Source organism: Myxocyprinus asiaticus, chromosome 18 (assembly GCF_019703515.2).
Source record: "Myxocyprinus asiaticus isolate MX2 ecotype Aquarium Trade chromosome 18, UBuf_Myxa_2, whole genome shotgun sequence".
Taxonomy (NCBI): domain Eukaryota; kingdom Metazoa; phylum Chordata; class Actinopteri; order Cypriniformes; family Catostomidae; genus Myxocyprinus; species Myxocyprinus asiaticus.
In genome coordinates, this window is record NC_059361.1 from 15,086,321 (window position 1) to 15,113,954 (window position 27,634).

A 27,634-nucleotide genomic window follows, 5' to 3' on the forward strand; every position below is an offset into this window, starting at 1 on the left:
TAATAGCGATGTTCGTGCAGCACTTGATGCGCGGACCTCCGCTTTTAATTCCGGGAATGCGGAGGAGCATAAACAAGCCAATTATGCCCTCCGAAAAACTATCTGAACAGCAAACCGCCAGTACAGTAACGAGATTGAAGGACAGTTCAACACCACCAACTCTAGAAGCATGTGGCAGGGAATTAACATCATCACGGACTTTAAAGGGAATAAAAACTCTGCTGTGAACACCGCTGCCTCTCTCCCGGATGAGCTAAATACTTTTTATGCTCGTTTCGAGGGAAATAACACCGCCCTCGTGGAGATAGCTCTCATGGCCGAAGCTACAGAGGTTAGTTCACTCTCCGTCTCTGTAGCGGATGTAACTCGATCCTTCCGACGGGTGAATATCCGTATAGCAGCGGGTCCAGAAGGCATTCCAGGCCCCATCTTCAGAGCGTGTGCGAACCAACTGGCTGGTGTTTTTACGGACGTTTTCAACCTTTCCCTCTCTTTGTCTGTTGTCCCCACATGCTTTAAAATGTCCACCATTGTGCCTGTACCAAAGCAATCCAAAATCACTTGCTTAAATGATTGGTGTCCTGTTGCCCTGACCCCCATCATCAGCAAATGCTTTGAGAGACTAATCAGAGATTACATCTGCTCTGTGCTGCCTCCATCACTGGACCCATTGCAGTTTGCTTACCGCAACAACCGCTCCACTGATGATACAATACACACTGCTTGCTCCCACCAGGAAAAAAAGTAGACTTATGTGAGAATGCTGTTTGTAGACTACAGCTCAGCATTCAACACCATAGTGCCCTCCAAGCTTTATGTGAAACTCCGAGCTCTGGGCTTAAACAGCTCGCTGTGCAGCTGGATCCTGGACTTCCTGTCAAGCAGATGCCAGGTGGTTAGAATGGGCAGCAACATCTCCTCATCACTGACCCTCAACACTAAAGCCCCACAGGGCTGTGTTCTCAGCCCACTCCTGTATTCCCTGTACACACATGACTGTGTGGCAACACACAGCTCCAATGGCATCATTAAGTTTGCTGATGATATGACGGTCGTAGGTCTGATCACTGACAATGATGAAACAGCCTACAGAGAGGAGGTGCACACTCTGACACACTGGTGTCAGGAGCACAACCTCTCCCTCAATGTCAGTAATACAAAGGAGCTTGTGGTGGACTTCAGGAGAAGAGAAAGAGAACACAGCCCCTTCACCATCAATGGAGCACCAGTGGAGAGAGTCAGCAGCTTCAAGTTCCTGGGTGTCCACATCACTGAGGAATTCACATGGTCCATCCACACTGAGGCCGTGTGAAGAAGGCTCCTCAGCGCCTCTTCGTCCTAAGACGGCTGAGGAAGTTTGGAATGAACCGCCACATCCTCAAAAGGTTCTACACCAGCACTGTAGAGAGCATCCTGACTGGCTGCATCTCTGCCTTGTACGGCAATAGCACCACCTAAAACCGCAAAGCACTGCAAAGGGTAGTGTGAACAGCCAGACACATCATCGGAGGTGAGCTTCCCTCCCTCCGGGACATCTATACCAGGCGGTGTGTGAAAAATGCTCGGAGGATCATCAGAGACTCCAGCCACCCGAGCCATGGGCTGTTCTCACTGCTACCATCAGGCAGGCGGTATCGCAGCATCAGGACCCGCACCAACCGAATACATGACAGCTTCTTCCCCCAAGCAATCAGACTTTTGAACTCTTGATCTCTCATGATCAAAATACATCAGCACTGCACTTTATTAATCTTATTATCTCACACCAGACTGTCATAAATTATATTCTCTCTTAACAACACACTGGCAACTTACTATCAACCGACAGCCTGAATGTCAATACAGTACAACCTACTGTATATTTTATATATACTATATATACTATTTATTTTTTTTTTATTGTATAATGTGTATTCTATATTGTGTGTATTGTATACTGTACATTGTATGTTATTATTTGTATATTGTGTTGTGTGTAATTATGTGTATATTAGATTTTAACTGTGTTGTGTAAATTTGATGTTTATTGTAAATTGGTATGTCTCATCACTGTCACGACTACTATGTTGCTCGGAACTGCACCCAAGAATTTCACACACTATTGCACTTGTGTATATGGTTGTGTGACAATAAAAGTAATTTGATTTGATTAGATGCATTGTAAAGTACCTATTCTATGATATGTGAGAGTCATTTAATGAATTCGCTTGACAATCCAGCTGAAAGGGCTAAGACACAAAAAGTAAAATTCTCAGTTATCTGTATCTGCCACAACAAGCTAATGATTATCAGTTATGGTTATAAATTCCATATCACTGCATTACTAGTAGGGGTGTGCAGTGAAGCTGTTATCTATATCTGCATCTGTTGCAATTGTAAAATTATCTGTATCTGTATTTGAATTAATTGCACAAATATACAACAATACAGTTATAAAATGCATTATTTACCTACATATATTTTTACTAAAACATGTTTTCTGTGAATGAACAAGGTGTGCAAAAACTAGCTTTACTAATTTAATTTAATTACTTTGAGGATTGTTTTAGCCTATGCAATAGTAATGTATACACGAACCGCTCTGCCCCACGCATGAACATGAAGAACGCATCACTCATTTATCATGAAACACACACAAAGTATGTAGGCTATTTATTTCATTTGGCCTAATCTCAGCTTTTTGTGGTTTAATAATCACATATGTACTACGATTTTGATGTCATTTTGATCAATTGTGCAGCCCTGGAGGATCAGGAAATAGTCTAATGATGTGCTCTTTAGGAAATCAAGTGTCCAAAAAAAGTGCATTAAAATAATTGTCATATTCACAATATTTCTTAATTTTATACAGCCAACAAAATCACTGTGATGATATACCAGCCCTATACAGCCCATTACACAACAGTCTGTGTATATATCGCTCAACAGGTTTTAAACATTAACATAAACTTTTAGTTGGAAAATAAATATGATATAGTACCTTAGTCAATGCTACCCTTGACAAGCTCAGATTCCTGCACAATAAATGGAGACTGCAACACAGCCATCAGATTTGAATTTAAAATCCACATTGTGTGCATTTTCATTCATAAAGTTTATACTTTAGTCATACTGGCTTCACAGACTCACCATTGTGTTGTCATTTTAGATATGTTTATTTAAAATGCCACTTTATCCCTGTGCTCGGTGGATAATCAGTCTAACGAATATTTATTCTATTATTCTGTAGAATTCGTTATTTGTTTTTAAGTCATTGTTCGTACCTTTCCAAATAAGGTATTCGGCTTCAGGCACATTACTAATTTCAAATCACTAAGTGCTGTAAAATGGGTTGTATTTTTAGTTGCATATGATGTAATACAGTCAACAGGAAAGCATATTTTGTCAACCCTAACCTCAACCCTAAACCTAACAGTCAGTTGAGTAAAAATGTAATTTTAAAGAGAAAAATTCAACCTCTTGTCAGGCCCTCATCAGTCTCTGCTCCCTCTCTTCCCCACTCCAACTCTCCTGAATACTAATTACGCTCACCTGATCTCCATTTATCATGTCATCACGAACATTATAAATACTCAACTGAGGCTCACATTCTTGGTCTACCCCACTGTATCATGCACAACGAGCCACATGATAAGATGCGCGGATTGACTGTCTCAGAAATGGAGGCAACTGAGACTTATCCTTTGCCACCCCGATTGAGGTGAGTAACTGCGTCACCATGAGGACCTACTAAGTAGTGTGAATTGGGCATTCCAAATTGGGAGAAAAGGGGATAAAAAAATATAAATTATGCACTTAGGTTCTCCACTTCTGTTGTTCTCTTCCTCTGAGCGTAACAGTAGACTAGACCAAAAGATGAACCCAGCAGAGGAACTACTTTGCCTCAACCAGGGAGATCGTCCGATCGAGGAATATGTAGTGGACTTTTGTGTTCTGGCGTATCAAGTGGATTTTAACGATGTGGCACTTGGAAGGACTGTTTTCAGGCAGGGTTGGAGGAGTCTATTCATTTTCTATTGCCATTAGGAAAAATTGTATGGGACTGAGCGTAACACCTCTGAATCGCTCGGTTACTTCATGGTTTCCATGAGAGCAGAACCCATGTCTCACATATTGCAGCCTAGAAATTTAATATTGGTTCATTCCTAGTGTGTACAGAATGTGTGCTAGTTTAAAATTTGCATGCATGGGGCATGTAGTGAGACAGTTGTGGAAGGTGTTGGAGATATTAAAGACATTGTTAATATGAGGAAAGGCACAAGGCAAGGAAAAGAGACAGCTGAGGTGTGTTAGGGTGAAACAGGCACGAGTAGTTGGACAAGCTAGAGGCGAGAAGAAACGCTTAATGTGACCTGAGAGTTCAAAATGTATCCTCACTTATGTCTAGCACATCTGGCAGCTTAATGTTGACTCTTTGCCTGACCGGTGTTAAATAGAGCAGCCTAGAGTGAGATTAAAGAACAGCACCACACCATTTAATGGATTGAAGCATGAGCCTATGTGCTCAAGATTTTAAACACATTTGGGTCAACTTCAAAGCATCCCCTCTTTCTATATCTCATAGTTATGATAGACAGCAGCACAACTGTCCAAAGTTCAACAGGATTATCTTACATGCTGAATTTAGTTACAATGACCTAAACTATCAATTTTCTGATACCGTTCTACTCCTCTGAGGAACTTTCTGTGAAGGTATTTTCAACTCTCAAAGGGTAGATCAAGCAGATTGTCAGTTTTGAGGTTTGGGGAGCATGACCTCCCAAATTAAAATCCAGATGGATGTAAAAATGAAGGAAAGAAGTAATCACGTTCACTCCATGACATGGGTTTCAGTCCCATGTAAACCAGGAAGTAATCATACTCACATAAAAATTAGTGAGCGCAATTTGTATGTTGTATTTTTGCTATGCATTATATTACATCATTAAAAAAAAAAAAGAAAACATACACACCCAGTGTGTGGCTTAAACCCATGACACCACGATTAAGAGTTGAATTCCAGAAGCATTGGCCAAGTGATTTATAATTATACAAACGATGCAAGTTATTGTTAGGGCATCATGGTGGTGGCCATGGTAAGGCCATATACACTCATTGAGCACTTTACTAGGAACACCTGTGCACCTACATATTCATGCAATTATCTAATCAGCCAATCGTGTGGCAGCAATGCAATGCACAACATCACGCAGATATGGGTCAGGAGCTTCAGTTAATGTTCACATCAACCATCAGAATGGTTTGATCACAGTGATTTCGACCCTGGCATGATTGTTGGTGACAGGCGGGCTGGTTTGAGTATTTCTGAAACTGCTGATCTCCTGGAATTTTCATGCACAACAGTCTCTAGAGTTTATTCAGAATGCTGCCAAAAAAAAAAAAAAAAAAATATCCAGTGAGCAGCAGTTCTTCAGACGGAAAGCCTTGTTGATGAGAAAGGTCAACGGAGAATGCCCACACTGGTTCGAGCTGATAGAAAGACTATGGTAACTCAGATATACACTCGTAGTTGTACTACGATATACTACACAATTGTAGTGAGCAGAATAGCATCTCAGAATGCACAACACGTCAAACTTTGAGGTGTATGGGCTACATCCGCAGAAGACCACGTCGGGCAATTTATAAGAACCATAGAGTTCCTAATAAAGTGCTCAGTGAGTGTATGAGCGTGATTTCACACTCTTATCATTTTATAGTTTTTGGAGTAAATTGAAAGAGCGGACTAATCTCGGAGCAACTCAGAGCAGACCTTTAATTGAAACTACATTAGACACAAAGACAGTGTTTCATTGCACAGAGCAGACAATAATTTAAAGTGTTTCAAAGGCAAGAACAAAAGCAGTTTGCAAAGGCTGTACACCTACTTTGTGCAGCAGTAATTTGTGTGTGTGTCTATGGGAGGTGCAGGATGTAAATAAGTGAATAGAAAGCTTCAGGAGGGTATGGATCAGGCGTTTTTAGGAGGCTATTCTCTTTTTTAGTGTTCCCTAAAAGTGCTGAAACTAACATGATTTTATCTTGCTGAGCAAAGCAGATGACACATTTCAAACAGGATCTAACAGTGAATGCATCAACACAAACACACAAACAATATATACAGCATATATATATATATATATATATATATATATATATATATATATATATATATATATATATATATATATACATACTATATATATATATATATATATATATATATATATATATATATATATATACATATATATACATATATATATATTATAAAATACAGTATTAACGCGTTCATTTTTCTTAATCGCGATTAATGCATTTATCGTCAATACAGCGTAAACACTGGTGTGAAAGACGGAACTTTATGTGTCCGCCCGGAGTCATTACACTGACGTACACGCCACAGCGCCAGAGCCCTTGTACCAAGGAGAGCCTACAAGCTTAGCACAAAACAGCATAAGCGGTGGTCCCATAGACATTATATGAGCGGAACTGTCATAACACGCTGAAGTTGACCATTACGCTCTCTCCTATGATAGAGCCGCGGAGGTTGATATCTCATTAAATAAAAGAATCTCTGACAGCGCTTCCCTGTCAGTGATAAAATGATGGAGAACGGAGCTCTTAGCACTATTTGATGTACGAAACAAGCCCAGATGGGACTTGTGACAGTAACCAAGTATTTTTCAGCCTATGTAAGGTGCATGGTGAGTTCAAAGTGGTGCTTGACGCTGGTGAGGCTGCCCTGACGCCAATCATGAATGCAGCTTCACGATTGCTGTAGGAAAGTGGATAGCCACAGTCTACTGGCAGATTAATAGTGTGGATGATGAGAGTTTAAGAGATTTAATGCCCATTGCAATGAGTATGCAATCTATGTGGGGACTAGTTCTTTCAATTAGTCAAACTCCCACTTAGACTTCTTTTTGTGGAAGGCTTTGTTTGGAAAATGTTAATAAAACATTATGTTGCTACATATTGTTTTGTTTTCTTCCTAAGATGGAAATAAAATAGAAAAAATACAAGAAAAGAAGTATATAGTGTCAAAATCTGTGATTAATTGTGATTAACTAAAAAAAAAATATATGCAAAAACACAAACAGCCTTTTAGATTCAATAGCTGTTCTCACAATAACAAAAAATAACAACATAAAAAGCAATATAAGACATACAGTTGTTTTTAGTCTTTCTCTCTGACAGGAAACATAATTGAATCCTAAGCAAAAACAGAGTGTTTAAAATAAATAAATAAATAAAATAAAATAAAAAATAAAGGCCCCAAACAACAATGGAGATTGCACTTAAAAATCTACCTCTGAACACTGCTGATGTGCACTTGAACGACTCATTTACAAAGAATTGATTAGTTACAATTATAGATTGATTTTAGAACAATTACCTAAAGCTCACCTTTATCAATGACACATGTCCCATTAGCAGCAAAACTGCAAAACTAATGAAAGGTGTAACATGTTTTGGCACTATTTTTATGGGAGCATTATACACAGCCTGACCCAGATCACTAAAAAGGGGGAAAATTGTTAGGGGATGGAGAGAAGAGGTTACAAATTAGCTCTAAAGAAGCCATTGGTGTACCACCCTCTATAAAGCATTTATGACTAATTATACACAACCAAATAAAAAGCAGATTTACTTGAGACAAAATGAAAAAGTATTTGCAAATGCATTTATACACATCCTCTGTAATGTGACAGACTATTTCAGAGTGAAATAGATTAAACAGCTGAAAATAACACAGCACAAAATTTTAACAGAATCAGAATTTGACTTAGGCATTCTATACCAATATGTACAGGTATTATAGGTTGAAAGAGATAGATCAGCCAAAAATGATAATTCTGTCGTAATTTACTCAACCTCATGTTTTTTCCGGTATTACTTTATTTCTTCCATGAAATACAAAAGGCCATTCACTTTCATTGCATCATTTCTTCACAATGAAATTAAATGGTGACTAGAGGCCTTTGCACACCAGAAGTGATGCAATAATGCAAAAAAAAATCGCAGATGAATGGCCCTTTCGCATTAAAAGCGAGGCGAATGATCGCCTTTACAAGAGGTTATGCTAATCAACAAGCAATTTTATCCCGGTACGATAGGTGGCACAAAGCACCTTTCAGCTGGTCTATCCTTCGCCCATCACGGATAAGAAGAAGAACTACAATGGAATCTCAGTACGAAAGACAAACAAGCAAGTCCTCTAGTGAGACAATAGATAGGTCTAAAATAAATGGCATCTCTCTACAAGCTGCGGCAGTGATGATGAGTGTGATTTGCTCAACGAGGAAGAAAACATTCGAGACACTTTCACAAACAATTACAAATCACCTGCTATAAAATTTGACTTACACTGTTATCAAGTATACGCAGTCTGAGGGTTTAAAATCACTGCATAATGCACACACATAATGACTGTTAAAACAAATGTTGTCATTTGGAACAATACTGTTTGTCTCTTATTGCCATGTACATATACTTGTATTATATTTTTGTTCAAAACCCTGCATGTTGCAAATTAAACATGACAACATCTGAACACAAAACCTATCTTCAGTCTGACCCATTATTTGATACTTTACTGTTAATGACAGTACAGCTTTTAACAACTGTCAACAACAGCACAGCAGTAACAGTTACCTAATTTGGTGGAGAAACCACCAAGTTTTTGGTATACAAAGGCACACAGAGTGCACTACATGTCACAGCAACAGTATTAATATTATTAATATGTAGCGATGAAAAACACTTAAGAGCTGTAAAGTTGTTTATTTAAAAAAGTGATACAAAGGCAAAGATGCCACAATATATATTATATTAGAGATGTAAGAGAACTCATGTAAGATTAAATGCAAAAGCAAAAAATGCATCAATATGAAATATATTATGAAGACAATCCACATAAGATCAGAGAGGTTTTTTAAAGGGGATGCAAGGCAGTGATGCAGCAATATCATTTACAATATCAATATAATTACTCAATGCTGTTTCAGGATTTCTTCATCAAATTACTTCAGCATTTATATTGGTGGACAAAACAGCTTTCTGTGCTTTAGTGACACCAGTTCCATTGGTTTTCGTAACTGCAGTGGCTCTTGACATGTAATCCAAATGTTATATGTTATTGGTCAGGGCATTTCCTCGGCTGATGAAGAAATAAAAGCGAATCACTAATCTAAAAAAAAAAAAAAAAAAAAAAAAACTTGCTTTGTCGGCTACCGAATGTTCGCTCCAGGTATGAACGGCTTTATAGGAATCCATTGTTTCTATTCAAAATGCCCCAGCCACAAGTGTGCCAAAAGAGCTCTGCTCGAACCATCTACTCCCACTACGCACTGACACAATCGAGTCGGTTTCTCTACACTCACATACTACTTAATTGTATATACTGTAGCTGCAGATGTATTGCAAGAGATGCAATGAATGGGAGCTGCTCTCCAAAGGCAATTTATTTAGAGAAAAGCAGCTATAATATTTGTGGAACAAACATAGAGGCAAATGATGTCACCAATAGCAGTTCAATTCCGACCGATTGCTTTCATACCAATTGCAAACCATACTAGAGATCACATGAACTGTATTCGAGGCCACCTTTTCAAAACCACTCAGGTGCTTCCATACCAACCAAACAAACTGAACTCTAACACGGAACCACAACAAAAAGCTATAGTGTGAAAATACTCTTAGACAGCTTTTGTTTCCCTACGTTTGTGTTGCTTAGCACCATGGTCTTGCGATAAGCAATCAGACTAGTGTTTACTGTGAAAAGTGCGCTAATTACATTCAAATTAGACCAGTGAGAAGGAGACAAGGACTAATAAAGGGTTTCATTCTTGCCGCTATCTCTTGCTTTGTCTGCCTCTCTATTTCTCTCTCTTACTTTCCTTCTCTGTGCATCTTTTTCATTTTCTTTCTGTCTGCTTACTTGACTCTTTAGGCTACTGTTAGCTCAGCCGAGCTCTGTCAGGTAGCAATTTAGGAGGCAACATTTTCTGGGACAAGTGGAAGACCAGATGATCACATAGGGGAAAGAGAGAGCAAGAGACAGACAGAGAGAGAAAGCAATAAAGGAAAAAACACAGTGATGTAATTTTCCCACGAACACTGGCTGTGAACCTGAGTGAAATATTGTAGGGTTATTAAAGGGATTGTTCATCCAAAAATAAAAAAGATCTGTCATCATTTACTCAACCTTGTGTTGTTCTAAACATAGATGATTTTCTTTCTTCCATGGAACACAAATTGGGATGTACACGTGAATGGTTACCAATACAGTAGTCCCTTTTGGTGAAGAATCCATCCAATTCCTCCTCAGATTTGTTTATGTCCTTTAAAAAATGCTTTAATTCCAAGTTTTATGCCAATAATCAACACTTCAACCTTATTTTGTGTGATTTTCCAGCTGAACTTCGCATCTCAAAAATCTCTGATTACTCCATTCCATCTTTTGTTAGTTTAATCTAATATCAGCTTGACAAAGCATTTAAAGTTTTCTTGTTGCCAAAGAATGATATCTCTATAAAATAATCTTTGCTGTTCCAGTTAGTGATGGGAAGTCCGATTCTTTTCCGTGAACCGGTTCTTTCTTACGGTTCGTTTCAATGAACTGGTTAAAAAAAAACGATTCACCAGTTAATTTATGTCATCACGTAATGACGTTACTATATATAATGCTAATATACTGGCGTCATAGAAAACACGCACAAACATATTCAATAAAGACATACATGTAAGGGCATATTGCTGATTATAACATTTTATTTAATTAAGTTATAATAATAAGGGTGTTTATTGTCATCAGTGTTTCATTCAGTGATCTTACAATACATCCTACATTAAAGTTTTGCACCTAAAGCACCCAATACTGACATTGATATACAAATGTGGATGTTCTACACGTTTAAAGTATAAAAAGTGATTAAACTAGTCTTAATCAACTCACACTTTTTTACAGAAACAACTTCAGATATAATCTGCATGCACAATACTCAATAGTAAAATTTGTTTACATCTCTCGACTGAAACGTTTCGCCCCTTCATTCATGTCCTCAGTTCACACATGCTCATCAGCTGCTCACTGATCAGCAGTTCTCAGTATTATGTCCGAAAGAGGTGATTCTCAGTTCAGTGTACTGGTGACTTGCAAACTGCTGTGATCGACTCAATGTACTGCTGACGCGAGAGCTGCTGTCCCCGGATCAGTGAGTGTACTGTTGACTCGAGAGCTGTAGACTGGATCATCGTCATACATAATACAATCAAGTCATAAACATTCCAGTATGTTTTATTTGTTACACTCTCTGTTGTTCAGCAAAATACACTTGAAACATACATTTCGCCCCTTAATAACACACATGCTCAATGTCAGCAGCTCAGCGGTTCTCAGTATGTCGGACACCTCCAAAAGAGGCGATTCTCAGTTCAGTGTACTGTTGACTCAAGAACTGCTGCGAGCGACTCGGTGTACTGTTGACTCGAGAACTGCTGCGAGCGACTCATTGTACTGTTGACTCGAGAGCTGTTGCAACCCGAGCGTTCAGTCCGATTTGTGAACTAGTTGGAGCGGTTAATTGCAAAGAACAGTTGGCAAAAGCAGATATCACCAGTTCTAGGATCATATTACTGCCAGTTATTGGCTCATTTTGATTCGGAGTGTCAGGCACATCCGAGAGACAGGTTAAGATAGAGCAACTTGTGGATCAGTGTTGACTCGAGATGCGAACTGTTTCAAACGATTCAGTCCGATCTGGTGAACTAGTTTAACTCTTTCACTAAAAAGGACTGGTTCAAAAGAACGATTCGTTCACGAACTGGACATCACTAGTTCCAATATCTGAGAAAGTATGCTCATTAGAACCACTGAAACATCCTCAGTTGGTATTGTTCTAGTTTGTTTAGGAGTACCATGACACACCTAATAGATGAATGTCCAGCTGGGCCAAGTCAAAGTTAGAGAACAAACAAAATTCCCAATGTATCATTTTATAACAATATGTGGCTTCAGCTTTACTTAATTCAAAATACAATAGTATGTGATATTTCTGAGATTTATACTGGATATTTATATACCAATTTATATCGGATAGAAATCATCTAAAGACATGGATTAAACCACTGGAGTCATATGGATTACTTTTATGCTGCCTTTTGTGATTTTTGGAGCTTGAAAGGTCTGGTCACCATTCACTTGCATTGTATGATCCAACTGAGCTGAAATATTCTTCTAAAAATCTTCATTTGTGTTCTGCAGAAGAAAGAAAGTCATAGACATCTGGGATGGCATGAGGGTGAGAAAATGATGAGAGCATTTTCAGATTTGGGTGAACTATCCCTTTATGTGGTACAATGACTGACAAAAAGTCATTATTCACTGAAAGTCTTCGTCATGTTATTGAATATACACAAATGTGAATGAGACTTGAGAGCTACGGCAGAGGGAAAGATTATCAGTTGAAAATGACTTAAATTTCAGTCTTTTTCTCACAGAGAGCTTTCATATGGCTTCAGAAGACTTGGAATATAGCGTTACAATGGTCACCATTCACTTTCATTGTATGGGAAAAACCAGCATCATCATTCTGCTGAATAACTCCTTTTTATGTTCCATGGAAGAAAGAAAATCACACCGATATGGAACAAATGATGGTAAGTAAAAGATCACAGAATTTTCATGTTTTGGTGAACTCTACCCTAAAGGAGAGGAAAAATATGTAGCCATGTGTTTTGTAAAATGGCTAAAACACTACAACTTATTCCTAACCATTACCATTTCTGTGATAACATCAGCATCAGTTCATTAATACATGAGTCACCACAGCAACATCGCCATGGCTACATTATTCACAGCAAAATCACCATGGCTACATTTCTAAGCATTCCTGTTTCTTGAGCGCATCCTCCCCAACTCATTCTATTGACTAGTGTTGTTTTTTTCTATCTCTCTGTCTCTCTCTCTGTTTTTCTCACAGATTTTACCCAGAATGCTGTGCCAGCAAAGAGAGATGGACAGCGATTAATCTACCCTATGTGATGCAAGACAGAGGTGTCTATTGAAAACATCCATACACACACACATACACACTTTCCATTTCCTCTGCTCCTGACATGTTGAAGGACTTTAAAAGTGCTTTTCCAGTGAGGCCATTATACTGACAGAGATATCAGCTGTTTGAAAGAAGTGGCGTAGCCCTGTGTGTGGAGAGGAAACCTACACATTCTGTTTTAGTCTTTAAAGGTGAATTGTGTAGTTTCTGTTCCTCTAGTGACACCACACAGAAATGGCAAAAATAATGACTGTTTTCAAACAGGTTTCCTGAACAATCCCTCTATCTGCCAGATGTCAGATAAACATATAGTCTCGCCCAAAGTCTTTCTAGCAAGACAGTCCACTGTCGGCCATTTTTGGAACGATCTCGGGAGGCTATTTTCAGTCATGCCAGTGTTGCTCCTATCTACTTCAATGGAGAAAGACCAAAAAAAAATAAATAAAACGGTTTATGATCAAAGAACATATTTCAAATCATCAATAAAATCTGACACTACTGATATCATAAATTGTGATTCTTTACCTCATATTATGATAAAAAAAAACACTATCCTGGCTTGTATAGCTAATGTGCATGCACATTCTAGATTGACAGGTGATGTCTGTATCTAAAAGGTGATTGGTTCTTTTACCTGTAAGGCGGGACTTCCTTTCTACATCCGTTGACCGTTGGGCCCTCAGAGCTCCTTGATTGAGTGTTCCAATTTCTCCCATTCATTTTAATAGAAGTGGCCCATCTCTGCTAAATAATCTCTGGTCTCGCACCAATCTCACGCCATTGTTTAAAGAGCCCATTTAGTACTCATTTACAGGTTCATAATTTTATTTTGGGGGTCTACTAGAATAGGTTTACATGCTTTAATGTTCAAAAAACACATTATTTGTCTCATACTGTACATTGCTGCAGCACCTCTTTTCACCCTCTGTCTGAAACGCTCTGTTGTAGCGTTGTCTCTTTAAAGCCCCCCTTTCCGAAAAGCCCAGTCTGCTCTGATTGGTCAGCTGGCCCAGTCTGTTGTGATTGGTCAACCGCTTAGAGCGTGTGTCAGAAATGTAACACCCCTACCATAAGTATCAGCTCCTGAGGCTTCCTGAGCAGCGCATTCCTGAGGTGCTCATTATGCAATTGTATTACATAGTGACATAGCTAAGTCACAGAACAAATGGCTGGACTGCAAACCAGGCAGTTCAGGAGCAGTGTTTTCTGTGGGAGAGAGTAACTCCCTTTGGTGTGGACTTTGCAACTCTGCAGACCTTTTACATGCACAAACAGCTATATTACAAAGGAAAGGTAAAATCCCAAAAAGCATAAATAGGCCCTCTTTAAACCAATTTTACCATGTCGGGTTGGTCAGGATGCTCAAACAAACAGAGCAATGTTTTGATAGCGCCACAGTGTTTACAACTTTTAGGGAAATAAACCTACCAATAAATGTATTATAGTTATCTCTGCATATTAAGGTGAGTAAATGATAACAGTCTCTTTATTTTGGGGTGAACTGTCCCTTTAATGTGCAAAGACAACTAATAACTATCCCTTTATGCTGAGATATGAGAAAGTATTTTAATATCAACAAATTACACACTTCACCTTTAAACAGCCCCCCAGAAAAACAGGAATTGCTATGAGCTGGGTCTGGTTCACAAGAAGACCATGTCTATCGCCATTAGCTCATTAGCTCCTATGAGTGTACTCGCCCTTTTCTGAGACAGAGTCAGAGGTCTGCCCCTCATTTGGCCTCTCCCTCTCTTTATAAGTGTTCTTGTTTTCACCACATTTCTCTCTCTCTCTGTGTTTTTACCTCATTTTCCAGTTTTGCTCTTCTTACAGCATCTCAAGGTCGATAGCTGCAGATTGACGAAGACATTTTCTTGCATAACTGTAAGTAAACGCAGGACTCAGGTCCTCTTTTAGGACACACAACTACCTTAACTAAGTAAGGCTGCGTGACTATGAGGAAGTATTACTGCAAGAGACAATTTGCATGCAGATATGACTTTAGCATTTTAATATAAACAACTAAATAAAAATAATACATACACTATAACTCTCTGTCGTTCTTATCGTGTGCAAATGATTACCCGTCCATGTGCCAATGTTGCCGTGAATGCCTAAATGTGCCAACCCCGATAAAGACAATGATGAGCATGCATTGGTTATTAGGTAAGTTGTTATAACATAATCTTTATCTCCATCCATTTATCTTGCTACTATAATTTATGTAATTTCTCATTTAAATTTGTTTTCTTTTTTTTACTTTAAAGCTGCAATATGTAAAAATCTTAATGTAATATTCACCTTTTTTTTGCCAATGTGTGAACGGCTTGTAACGCATCTTAAAAAATGAGCCCTTCTGGGACTTCCTAGGTTGCCTATTAAAGCCTGTAGACTGATTTTCTTGCGAAGGGAACGGGTCGGTTTTGCCGGGAAAATCCAAAGGATGTGTCGTTTATGTGCACTCCCGAGAGCCTTGCCTCAGTAATAGCTTCTCTTCCACTATTCAACAGCGTCAACAGACAGTCTGCAACACTAGGTAACGTTATCTTAGAGATGGAATCCAGCAAACATCCGGCTCCCAGCACAACACAGACTCCTATACAAACTCAGAGTAAGCCAAAAAAAATCTACTGTATCCAGTCTGGATAAGCGGGAACTTGATCATGGTCGAGCGAAAACTAGAGTGAACATCGGCAGGGCATTTGATTCCTGGAGGGACCTTCGTTCGTTTTTGGGGATCAAAACCGACCCTGAATTGGCGTTCTTCTTATTGGACATGTAAGCTTACATAACTGTAAAGCATGTGAAATATAGTGCCATAAGGATTGATCTGTGTAATTTTAGCTAACTTGATCTTGCCTGGTAACGCTGACAAATTGCAAGCTACCTTGCTTCGTAACTTCCAAATAATTTCAACGATCTTCTCTTTATACTAAAAGTCAGGTATACAGGATAAATTTAAGCAAATACGCTGGTTTCTTGATCATTAGTACAACATATGACATACAAAACATAAACAGTGCAACACAGCAGTGCAGTGCAACAGTAAACTCTCTGGTATAGTTCGATAGTATGTAGCTGTATGTATGTATCAGTATGCTATGTTAGCTGATAAGTAGATTTAGTTTAGTCTCAAAGTTTGTAGTAAAACTTGTAGCATAACTGTGTAATTTTAATTCTGCTACCTTATCTGTCAGCATGATGTCAGTGAATCATGTTCAGTCTCTTTGTACATTACGTCATTGTTTTGGCTGATGCTCTCTCGCTTGTGTCCCTATGGAGTGTATGCACGAGCGCGAGCACGAACAACAGGTAGCTGGCTGCAGTTCACTTAACGGCCACAGGTGTCATTAATAACAAGGGTTTCTGAATCTTACATACTGCACTGTTTCAACTCGATTTTCATCATCAGTAATTAATTAAATTCAAATTTATCACTGCAAGTTGCAACTTTGGCGCAGATTTTATTTAAAAAATATAAGGCAACTAAACTTAAGCTTTCAGTTTTACAATTTTTTTCTTTTTTTTTTTCTACAGTACATCCATCAACTGTTTCCACTTCCATCATAGATACTGTATATTTATGAATAAATAAATAAATAAATTTTGAACTTTCTCCTATGAATTACACATTTCCATAATACCTCAGTGGATTAAATGAGCAGTTGAAGTAGTATGACAGAATAATTAATTATTTTGTAGCTAATTGAGATTGAGATTGAGATTGAGATTAAGTTTGCTCTGACCTCTTTCAATGGCATCAGGTAAGAACACATCCCTCCTGTTGTTAATTTTCTCACTGTGAACCTTGACAAGACATTTTGGCAGACATATGTGTCCTCTCTTCTCTTTTTTTTTTTTTTTTTACTTTTTTCATTCATTATTTGGCATGTCCGCATTACTTTTAAATTTTTCATTGGGATTTTGGGGACAAATGTGACATTTTAATAGGAAGTATTGTCATCTGCATGCTCTTTCAGAAAAAGTCTATATTGAATACTACATATATTTTCCTCTCTTCAGTAATAGAAGTCCTCAATATCTCAATTGAAATACATTCTGAGGCCTGATTAAGATCTACAAACTGCAAAATTCTGTGAATCAAGTGGTAATCCATAAAATCAGTAGTTTCTATTTCACACATACGGTACTGTACATCGATGGAAAAGTTTGTTAGAAAAACATTTGACCAGCAAACATTTAGGCTGCAGAAAGAATTTCAAAAGATACTGCTTCCTCAGCTGTGGAAGACAACACATTGTACACATGGCATAACAGTTGTTCACTTATTGATTTTGTGCACTGTTGGCAGTTGAACTTAGTGTTATAGGTGAGTTGGGTTACAAAAACTAAAGCCCTTGAGCTGAGGTGCCTTACTCAATGCAGCCATCAGTGTGCATGTTATGTTCTCAAGGTTCCCACAACTTCTGACCAATGAATGCCTAGTTGGTCTTTTCCAGTTGTTCTAGTCAAAATATTTTAGAGCTGGGTAAAACTATAAAAATTTATTTTCACTATAAACATTTCCATTACTGTTAAGATTGTAGTCATTTCCATGACTTTTCACAATTTTAAAATTCCCTAATGTATTTCAAGGTTTTCCATGACCCTGTGTCCTCTAAATACTATTGCAAGTTTTCTTCAAAATTATTTAAATTTGCTTCCTATTTTTATTTTAAATGGTGATTAGTCTGTTAACAGCACCAAACATAATTGCAATCTGTTTGTTTGATAAACATAATGTTGCCATAACAACATCAGCTCAATCAGTTACATGAGTTTGGGGTTGGATTACCTGTTTGATTGACCAATGATAGACAGGAGGAATGTTTGAAATTTGTGTTAAAATTATTAAAACATTTTATCATTATTTTTGCAATTCTCTTTGGTGTCACTAGTGCAGTTACACATTTTAAAGATATTAAAACATGCTGTGTTAGTCTAGTATATAATTCTGTCATTGTATATTTATTTGATTGATTTGTAAAGCACTTTGGGTCAACTTTTGTTGTTTTTAAATGTGCTCTATAAATAAAGGTTGACTTGACTATTGTTCGTAACAGTCTGCAATGAAATTAATTCAGATCAGATCTTGTGGGTTTTTAGGGAGATAACATTTTAAAAGAGATATTCTTCAGATTCAGATTTTACAACTAATAATTACAAACCCTCAAGAAATGAATCTGTTTAGTGATGTATGTCTGATCTAAATCTGATCAAATGTGGAGCATTTAGCTTCAAAGCAAATCCTGATTACACAATATATCAGCTATAGAAAAACAACCATGCAAACTACATCTAGCTCGGCTAGTTCAAACTTAATTACCAAAGTTGTTGAGCATACAGCAGCTGCTGTAAACAAATGAAAATGCATTTCATATCAAACAAGGTCGGCACAATCCCTCATCTTGCACATGGAATATGACGTTTGTTTACTTACAAGTTGAAAGCCTATCATAGTCAAACTATGTACAGTATCTAAGGGCCTTAGTCACTTCATGCATTTTGATCGATCGGATTGCTTTACGATTGGGTAATCACATTCCATTTACACTTGGCCTACAAAACTGTTATAAATATGATTCATTATTGCTGCGCTATACTTTAGTAACGCTATATACATATAAATATGAGTACACTTCGGTGATTATAATAATGTCGAGCAGTAATTTTGCTGGGCTTGATGTCGCTTAAGAAAACTAAAAATAGGAGGCGGATGAAATTACATTGACTAATGCAGTGCAAAAGGAAAAATTTGTTATGTGCCGCATTTTCTTTGTTGTCAGCATTACATTTTGTGCGCCTGTGTCACTTTTGCATTCCCTTAATTAAAAATATATTCATTCATAGTTTGTTTTGAAGTTTACATATTTGCCATTAATAACCCGAGACACATACACTATGCACCTCAAACAGAACTGGGTAAGTTACTTAAACAAGTAATCCATTACAATTTACTAATTATTTTTCTAAAAATTGTAATCAGACTACTTTGCTGATTACTCCATAAAAACAGTTCCTAATAATCATATACTAATAACTTCACTTTTAAGTTACTTTCTAAATCCACAATTTTTTTTTTTTTTTGCTCAACAAATTCTGTATAAATAATGTCTATATTTCCTCCTAGTCCATTGACATACGCAGGTCATACACTCAGCACAACTAATTTCTCCCCTACAATGATTCATTATGGGGCGCACGCCCTTCAGTTCTCACAGTAATACAAATAGATGTACATATAAGTGTAATTTGTGTTTTAAATGCATTCCACATAAATATTATTTTGTTTTGTTTTTATGTGTAACCCAAGTAATGTAACTGTAACATGCTTTAATTGAAAGTTAATCTGATAAGATCGTGTTTCTTGCTTGTGGATTCTTTGTACAGAACTGTAAATGACAAAGCTAATGATGATTGTGGCAGTGGGGGCGTGCCTGTGAAGCTGATGAGTTTGTGAAGTTGTAAAGTACTGAAGTGGCCTATTAAAAGTGCTACATGAGCCAGGAAAAACCTGCTTCCCTGTGTTCTCCTTCCCATCTGTTGTGAAGCTGTTCTACACTGGTGCCGAAACCCGGGATCATTGAGGTACGCCCCATGGAGCCCTCCCAGTTGGCCGAGATCCTCCAGTCCCTCGCCAGCCTACATCAGAACCATCAACAATCCCTGCTTGAGCTCCACCAAGACCAGGATCGGCACTTCTTTGAAATCCAGCGAGCTCAAGCAGAGGACCGGCATGCGATCTGGAGCCTTCTTGGCCAGGAGAGAGCCCCGGCTGCGATCCCGGACAACAGTAGCCCCCTGCCCCCACCCATACTCCTGAAAATGGGGGCGGAAGAGGACGCGGAGGCTTTTCTTGACCTTTTTGAGTGGACGGCTGAGGTCTGGAGCTGGCCACGTGACCAGTGGGCAGCCAGGCTCCTTCCGCTCTTGTCCAGGGAAGCCCAGCTTGCTGCCCAACAGCTGCCGACGGCTAACCTCCTAGCCTACGATGACCTGAAGAAGGCCATCCTACGGTGGGTGGGTCGAAGTCCAGAGCAGTACCGACAGCTCTTCTGGACCTTAAAGCTGGGGAAGTCCGACCGCCCGTTTGCCTTTTCCCAACGGCTCCAAGACGCGTGCCGGAAATGGCTGCTGGCGGGGAACCGCGACGTCGTGTGAGTCATCGATCAAGTGCTACTGGAGCAGCTTATCCTTCGTCTGCCAAAGGGAATGGCGGAGTGGGTCCAGTGCCACCGCCCGGCGTCGTTGGAGGAAGCTGTCCAACGCACGGAGGACCATATGGCAGCGTACCCGACGGCAGAAGAGCCCTCTTCTTCTCTCTCTCTCTTCCCCCTCCCCCTGTGTGTTCCCCCCTCCCCTCTCACTCTGCTCTCTCTCCAGAGCCCGTTCCTGCCCCGCAGAGGCGAGGAGCTCCACCACTGCGGCCAGTTCCCCAAACGAGGTGGGGGACACACCCCCCTGCCCCTACAGTGCCCCGCCACTCTCCCCCTCAGGTGGAAGTGTCCGCCAATGCAGGTGCGGGCGTGGCGCCTGGGCAGGTCTGCCGGTGTTGCGGGGATCCGGGACATTTCCGGGATCAATGCCCTGTGATGGAGCTGGGAACAGCGGTCCGGATTCCCGACAATCCGCAGGCTGCCCCCGATCGGGTCGGAGCATATGGATACCAGTAAGTGTCAAGAGGGGTACTCACCAAGCACTGGTGGACACGGGTTGTAACCAAACCACTATCCACCAACGCTTGGTTCAACGCAAGGCTTTGGGCACAGCTAAAATAGTGAGGGTGAAGTGTGTGCATGGGGATATTCACAACTACCCCGTGGTGACCCTTGGTATTAAATTTCAGGGAACAAAACATAGAGTGGAGGCCGCGGTTAGTTCCCACCTCACCCATCCGCTGATTTTGAGGACTAATTGACCTGAATTTAGAAATGTATTAAAGGGAATATGCGCGGATGGGTCCTGCACTAAAGCAATGAGACAAATCGATGTGCGATGCTCTGGCAGGGGAGGCGGAGCCAGGGCCGTCTTCGTCTGCTCCACGTCAGGATGATGTGAGGGGGGGAGAGGCTGCAGCCCCTCCCGTCCTCGGGGGATTTCCTGAAGGGGATTTCCCTTTGGAGCAGTCACGAGACGAAACCCTCAAGCACGTCTTTGACCAAGTGAGAGTGATCGATGGTCAACAACTCCAGCTGGGTGTCGCCCTTTCATATCCTTATTTTGCAATTATAAACGAACGGTTGTATAGAGTGACGCAGGACGCTCAAACAAAGGAAGATACAACCCAGCTCTTAATAATGCAGAGCCGTCGGGAAATGGTGTTCTAGGCGGCTCATTATAATCCCATAGTTCCTAAGAGTGATGGGTCTGTACGGTTCTGTGTGGATTATAGAAAAGTCAACGCGGTGTCTAAATCTGATGCATACCCAATGCCTCGCATTGATGAGTTGCTCGATCGATTGGGCACTGCTCGATTTTATTCAACATTGGATTTGACAAAGGGTTATAGGCAGATCCCCTTGACACCAATTTCCCGTGAAAAAACAGCCTTCTCCACGTCGTTTGGATTACACCAATTTGTGCCGCTTCCGTTCAGTTTGTTTGGAGCCCCGGCTACATTTCAGCGTCTCATGGACCGAATCCTCAGACCGCATTCGGCTTACGCTGCTGCCTACTTCGATGACATCATCATTTACAGCAATGATTGGCAGCGGCACATGCAGCATCTGAGGGCAGTTCTGAGATCGCTGAGACGAGCGGGACTCACAGCAAACCCTAAGAAGTGCGTGATTGGGCGGATGGAGGTACGGTATCTGGGGTTCCACTTGGGCCACAGGCAAGTGCGTCCCCAAATTGAAAGACTGTGGCGACTGCGACCTGCCCAAGGCCCAAGACCAAAAAGGGGGTGAGACAGTTCCTGGGGCTGGCTGGCTATTATAGGAGATTCGTGCCTAATTATTCGGATGTCACCAGCCCACTGACTGATCTCACTAAAAAGGGAGCTCCAGACCTGGTCCAGTGGACGGAGCAGTGTCAACAGGCATTTACGCAAGTTAAAGCCGCACTTTGCGGGGGTCCACTTCAGACAGAGGGCTGGGGGCCATACTCTCGCAGGTGGTGGAGGGAGAGGAGCGCCCGGTGCTGTACATTAGCCGCAAGCTCTCACTGAGGGAGACGAAGTACAGCACCGTAGAGAAGGAGTGTCTCGCAATCAAGTGGGTGGTCCTCACTCTCCAATACTACCTGTTGGGGTGGGCCTTCACCCTCTGCTCGGATCACACCCCACTCCAATGGCTCCACCGCATGAAGGATACCAACGCGTGGATCACCCGTTGGTATCTGGCTCTCCAGCCATTTAAGTTCAAGGTGGTCCACAGACCGGGAGCACAGATGGCTGTCGCCGACTTCCTTTCCAGAAATGGGGGGGAGTGGTAGACAGGCCGGATGTCTCCCCGGCCTGAGTCGGGCGGTGGGGATATGTGGCAGCGGGGGCATGGTTGAGCGTCCGTCCGGAGAGAGAGAAAGCGGTAAGGGCACTTGCACCTGAGCTAGATTATGTGTGACACCTGTCTCTAATTCCAGTGAGCATGGGGAGAGCGGCATATAAGCAGCCACACCACCAGCAAAGTGAGTGAGAGAGTCTGGCACAAAGAAGGCCACGGTGCTCCTGAAGCTGTTATGTTTAACCTGTTATGTTTATGAAGCTGATGTGTTTAAGTGACTACGTGTTTATGAAGCTGATGTGTTAAATGCCTACATGCCTGTGAAGCTGATGAGTTTGTGAAGTTGTAAAGCATTGAAGTAACCTATTAAAAAGTCCTACCTGAGCCAGGAAAAACCTGCTTCCCTGTGTTCTCCTTCCCGCCTGTTGTGAAGCTGTTCTACAATGATGATGATGATAGTTATGATAGTGATACCAAGTTTTGGCCTTAATCCATCAACATGACTCATTGCAGAGGATTTAATCACCACTTATAGTTCCAGTCAGAGTTCTATGTGTTCCAATATGCTCAGTGCTCTAGATCCTAATTCTGTAACTTCCTAACCGAGTTCATAACTTTAACTGAGCACAAAAGGTCAGATGAAGGCCCATTCCAATTGCAAAGAAATAATCTGTGAAATAACCATCCACTGTTATGATTTAACAATGGCAGAAAACCGATGGCGATGCTTACTGGACAATAATTGGACAATTCAAAAAATGGGTTGGGTTTGGTATGAGAAATGTAGAGGAAAGTCTTTCAAGCCATCACTGCTAAGATTTTAATTGACTTCAGATTCTTTTTGAAAAACATAAAGCATATTAAAGAGATAGTTCACCTAAAAAAAAAAAAAGCCATCATTTACTCACCCTCATGTTGTTGTCGTTATAATTTTTATTTTCCGTGGAATGAGCAGCTTGGACATTATAATCTTACAAACAAGTAAAAGTGACAAACAACATGAAATTGGGTATTTTGAGGTGAAATATTCTTTTAACACTCTAAGCTGAAATGAGCAGACAGTAGGCAAGTAGGGTCTGGCACTAAAATGCAACAAAATTCAGTAAATGTTATAGCTACCCACCTGTGATCGTAACAGATGCTTGTCCTTCCTCCCCCAATAGTGGATTGGTCAATCTGCAATTGTAAGTGCTATTGGGCTCCAGAATCACCGTCAGAACACTTTTCACACTGAAGAGCCCCTCCTCATTGGCTACTTGCGAGATGGTAATGTTGTCTGTAAGGTTTCGTCCAGCCCCATCTTGCCACAGCACCTCTGCTTCAGGATAACCCCCATATGCCACACAGGTGAGGGCCACCACTTCACCAGGCCTGAGGTTGGGCTCTGCGTCCCAGGTGACCAAAGGCTTGGAGAATGGAGCTGGTGGTGGAGACAGAGAGAGGAAAGAGTGGTTAGTATTTAGCACTCCTGTTGGTGCAGATGTGCTTAAAAGTATACATATTTCTTACAAGATGATTTGATGATTTAAACTTATGAATGTTGATGTAACGGATAAAAATCTGTAAATTGGGAAATCAGCATGTAATTGCTGACTTTGGCACCAAACTAGAACACAATAAGTTCTGGAAACTTACAATGGAGTTTCAGAAAATAAAAAAAGACATTAAGACACTGATGGAGGAGGGCAGCAGAAACCAAGTGGCAGTGTCCAGCGTTTAGTTTAGCGATCTAGCATGCCACCTTGGACCCAGCTTGACATGATTCCCATTCAATTGTTAATTACATTCTAGGAGCTTAGCATAAAACACACATGCCTCAACATCAGACGGAAATTGTCTGCTGACACACTCATCTACGCCCACCTCCTCATGAGGAACCCTTTTTCCCTCAGCACGGTACCAGTACCACAGCTGGGTAGGACTGCTGAGAAAAAAAAAAAATTTCGTTGAGGGTTAGCACTTTTTTGCCAGATGAAGAAATCATTGCACTATTGTCCCTTGAGCAGCCAGATGGAAGAAGTAGAGGCAGCCTTACTCCCAGAGCCAATCATAATTCGGCAAACAAAATGGTGGGGCATGGGGACGATGGGAGAAAAAACAATCAGAAGGTTGTGGGGTTCAGCGAAAAAGTAGGTAGTGATGCCAACAAGGTTGTAACCTCTGGCACTGTCCATTTGACTGACATGGAGATCTCTGTGGGGACCAAGAGAGAAAAAGACAGAAAAGAAAGTCTATATACTCCAGGCTCTTTAAAGGTAAAGTGTGCAAATTATGTGCCATTAGCATCATTAAATGTAATTGCAACAACAACAACAAAAAAGTATATTTTAAAATTCACATTTTATTAACCATACTCCCTAACCTAAACCTAACCATCCCTGAAGTAAAAATTTAATTTTAGAGCAAAAATGCAACCTCTCAATCGCACTAACCATTGTTTATGAGACGTGGTTCTAATGGGGGGAAAAAAACAAATTTCGAAGATTGCTCACGTAACGCAGTTGAACTGTTAAAAAAATGTGTGATGGGGATGGCGTTTCTCATTAATTCAGCAGAATGGGGTTGATTGCAGGGTACATACATTTTTGGAAGCCACATGTTGATTAACAAACAAAGCAATGTTTTTATAGCGCTACAACATTTACACTTTTTTGGGGGAACCGATGAATGTCTTATTTATAGTTGTCACTGCAAATTAAGATGGAATATGAGTCTTTTAACTTCCAAAAAATTACACACATCACCTTTAAATGGGAGCTCAAAATAGTATTGCTGAAAAATATTAAAGGGGAAGTAATTGAGTGTAATTTCTGCACCACAAGCAGGGTTAGGTTAGATGTAATTGCTGGTAGAAAGTGATAGACAGAATTGACATAATTACACACTTCACTTTTAAACATTATAAAAGTATGATCTTCAACACTGAAAATGACACAATAATTTTGAGGTGGAGGCATACAAGAGTAGTATATAGCTGAGACTTAATCTAGTGGAGAGAAGAGACGAGAAGGAGAGAGAGCAAATGAGAGAGCGAGAGAGACTAGTAAAAAGGTAGACGGGAATGGCCAAATGTTCTATAGATCTCTATAGATCATAAATAATGATGTATCCTGGTAAGTCTGAGTGCACTCAGCTGTAAAAATAACAACACATATAGCCGGCTACACTTGAGCACACTCTGCAGGGATTGCAGTGTGCCATCAATCACATGAAATCCTAACAATCAATACTACTGTATATTGATTAGGGTCACTGTGAGAATCGCATATAAATGATCATGGTCATTATCTAGCCTTTGCAAAAGCACTAAGCATTTAATAAAACAATAATCGAGAGGTGCAATGATATCAATCATACAACATGCCTTTAATATCCATAAGTGATGTACATAATAACATATATTATTATAAAGTACATATACATACAGTATAAAGTGTGTAATAAAATACATAATAACCATTCTTTGATATCTTGTATCACTGACCACATACAAACCTGCAGCATTTCATTACATTATACATTAGTTTTCATATATTAAGCAAATACAGTCTAATACAGCCTAAATGTTACAGTATAGGGGCAGCAGATTTTGTAGAGAGTCGATTTTCCAAGATTAAAGAATGTTACGGGTTCAATACAATTGAAGCTCTATTCACAGCATTTGTGGCATAATGTTAATTTCCCTCAGTTTAAAAAATAAATAAATAAATAAATAAAAACACTGTTATATGAAGGCACTTTTTGATACTTGTTTAACTCTTCTGCACGTGAATTTTTCCTGTACTGACTAATCCCCCAGCGTGAGTTCTTTAATAAGCTCTGTAATAAAAAAAAAAAAATGTCACCTTACAATTCACAATAGATGCACCAGAGGACAGATGATATATTATCAAACATAAAATGTGATTTTTAGATGTTTATAATGATTGATTACGATAGATATGATGCGAACACAATTGCCGGCTATGTGCGCCACCATATTGTTTAAATTGTAATGCAGCATGGGATTCTGAGTTTGTCAAGCATAGATGGTTCTAAAATCCTAGCCCTTCCACTTGTTGCGTCGGAAGTGGTAAGAATGAGTGATGGACAGAATGGGAGAAGGCTCAAGTGAACTAACTAGTTTATACATTCTTTGGTTGAGGTAAGAAGTCAGTCACTTTCAAAATGTGAAAGAATGTGAAAGTGAAAGTGAAGATTTATAATAAAAAAGGGACATAAATATTGATTTGTTTCTCACCTACACATATCACTTCACTTCTGAAGATATGGATTTAACCACTGTAGTCATATGGATTACTTTTATGAGGCCCATATTTGATTTTTGGAGCTTCAAAGGTCTGGTCACCACTGACTTGCATTGTAAGGACAAACAGAGCTGAGATATTCTTCTAAAAATATTTGTTTGTGTTCTGCAGAAGAAAGAAAGTCATACATATCTGGGAGTAAATAATGAGAGCATTTTCATTTTTGGGTGAACTATCCCTTTAAAGCATGTGCGGACCAAATTGCGGGTGTTTTCACGGACATTTTCAATTTTTCCCCCTCTTACTGTCTACGGTCCCCACATGTTTCAAAACATCCACTATTGTGCCCATTTTACACCTAGCATGGGATGCTGATGTGCTGGTGTCCCCACCAGGCTTTTAAACTGGGTTAACAAGCTTCATCAGAAAGCAAGATTTAGCTGGTGAAAAGCATGGCTATGATGGTCAACCAGCTAGACCAGCACCAAACCAGCATAACCAGCATAAACCAGCCTAGACCGGCGTGGAAATTGCATGCTGGTTAAGCTGGTCTTTTCAGCAGGGATAGCATACACCCTACACGCTTATCGCTCTCACCTGGAAAAAAAAAGAACATATAAGTAAAATGCTGTTTGTGGATTACAGCTCATACCATTGTGCCCTTCAAGCTTGACATGACACTCCTGGCTCAGGGTTTGAACAGCTCTTTATGCAGCCGTACACTGGACTTCCTGTCAGGCAATAAGACAGCCTACAGATAGGAGGTGCTCATCCTAAAACATTGTTACCAGGAGAACCACCTCTTTCTCAACATTAATAGGACCACTGAGCTTGTGGTGGACTTCAGGAGACAAGACAGAGAGCACAGCCCCATCACCAACATCAGAAGAGAGGTTCAGCATCT

At 40.0% G+C, this 27,634-nt stretch overlaps 1 protein-coding gene across 4 annotated transcripts in view; it reads right to left on the reverse strand.

Annotated features, from left to right (window-relative positions):
• Positions 1-27,634, reverse strand: part of LOC127455690 (CD276 antigen-like) — a 160,507-nt gene that overhangs the window by 104,273 nt on the left and 28,600 nt on the right. For all 4 annotated transcript variants that reach the window (XM_051723745.1, XM_051723746.1, XM_051723747.1 and 1 more), the window contains exon 4: positions 23,607-23,903. In XM_051723745.1, the coding sequence (XP_051579705.1) occupies positions 23,607-23,903 (297 nt within the window). The remainder of the gene's footprint in view (positions 1-23,606; positions 23,904-27,634) is intronic.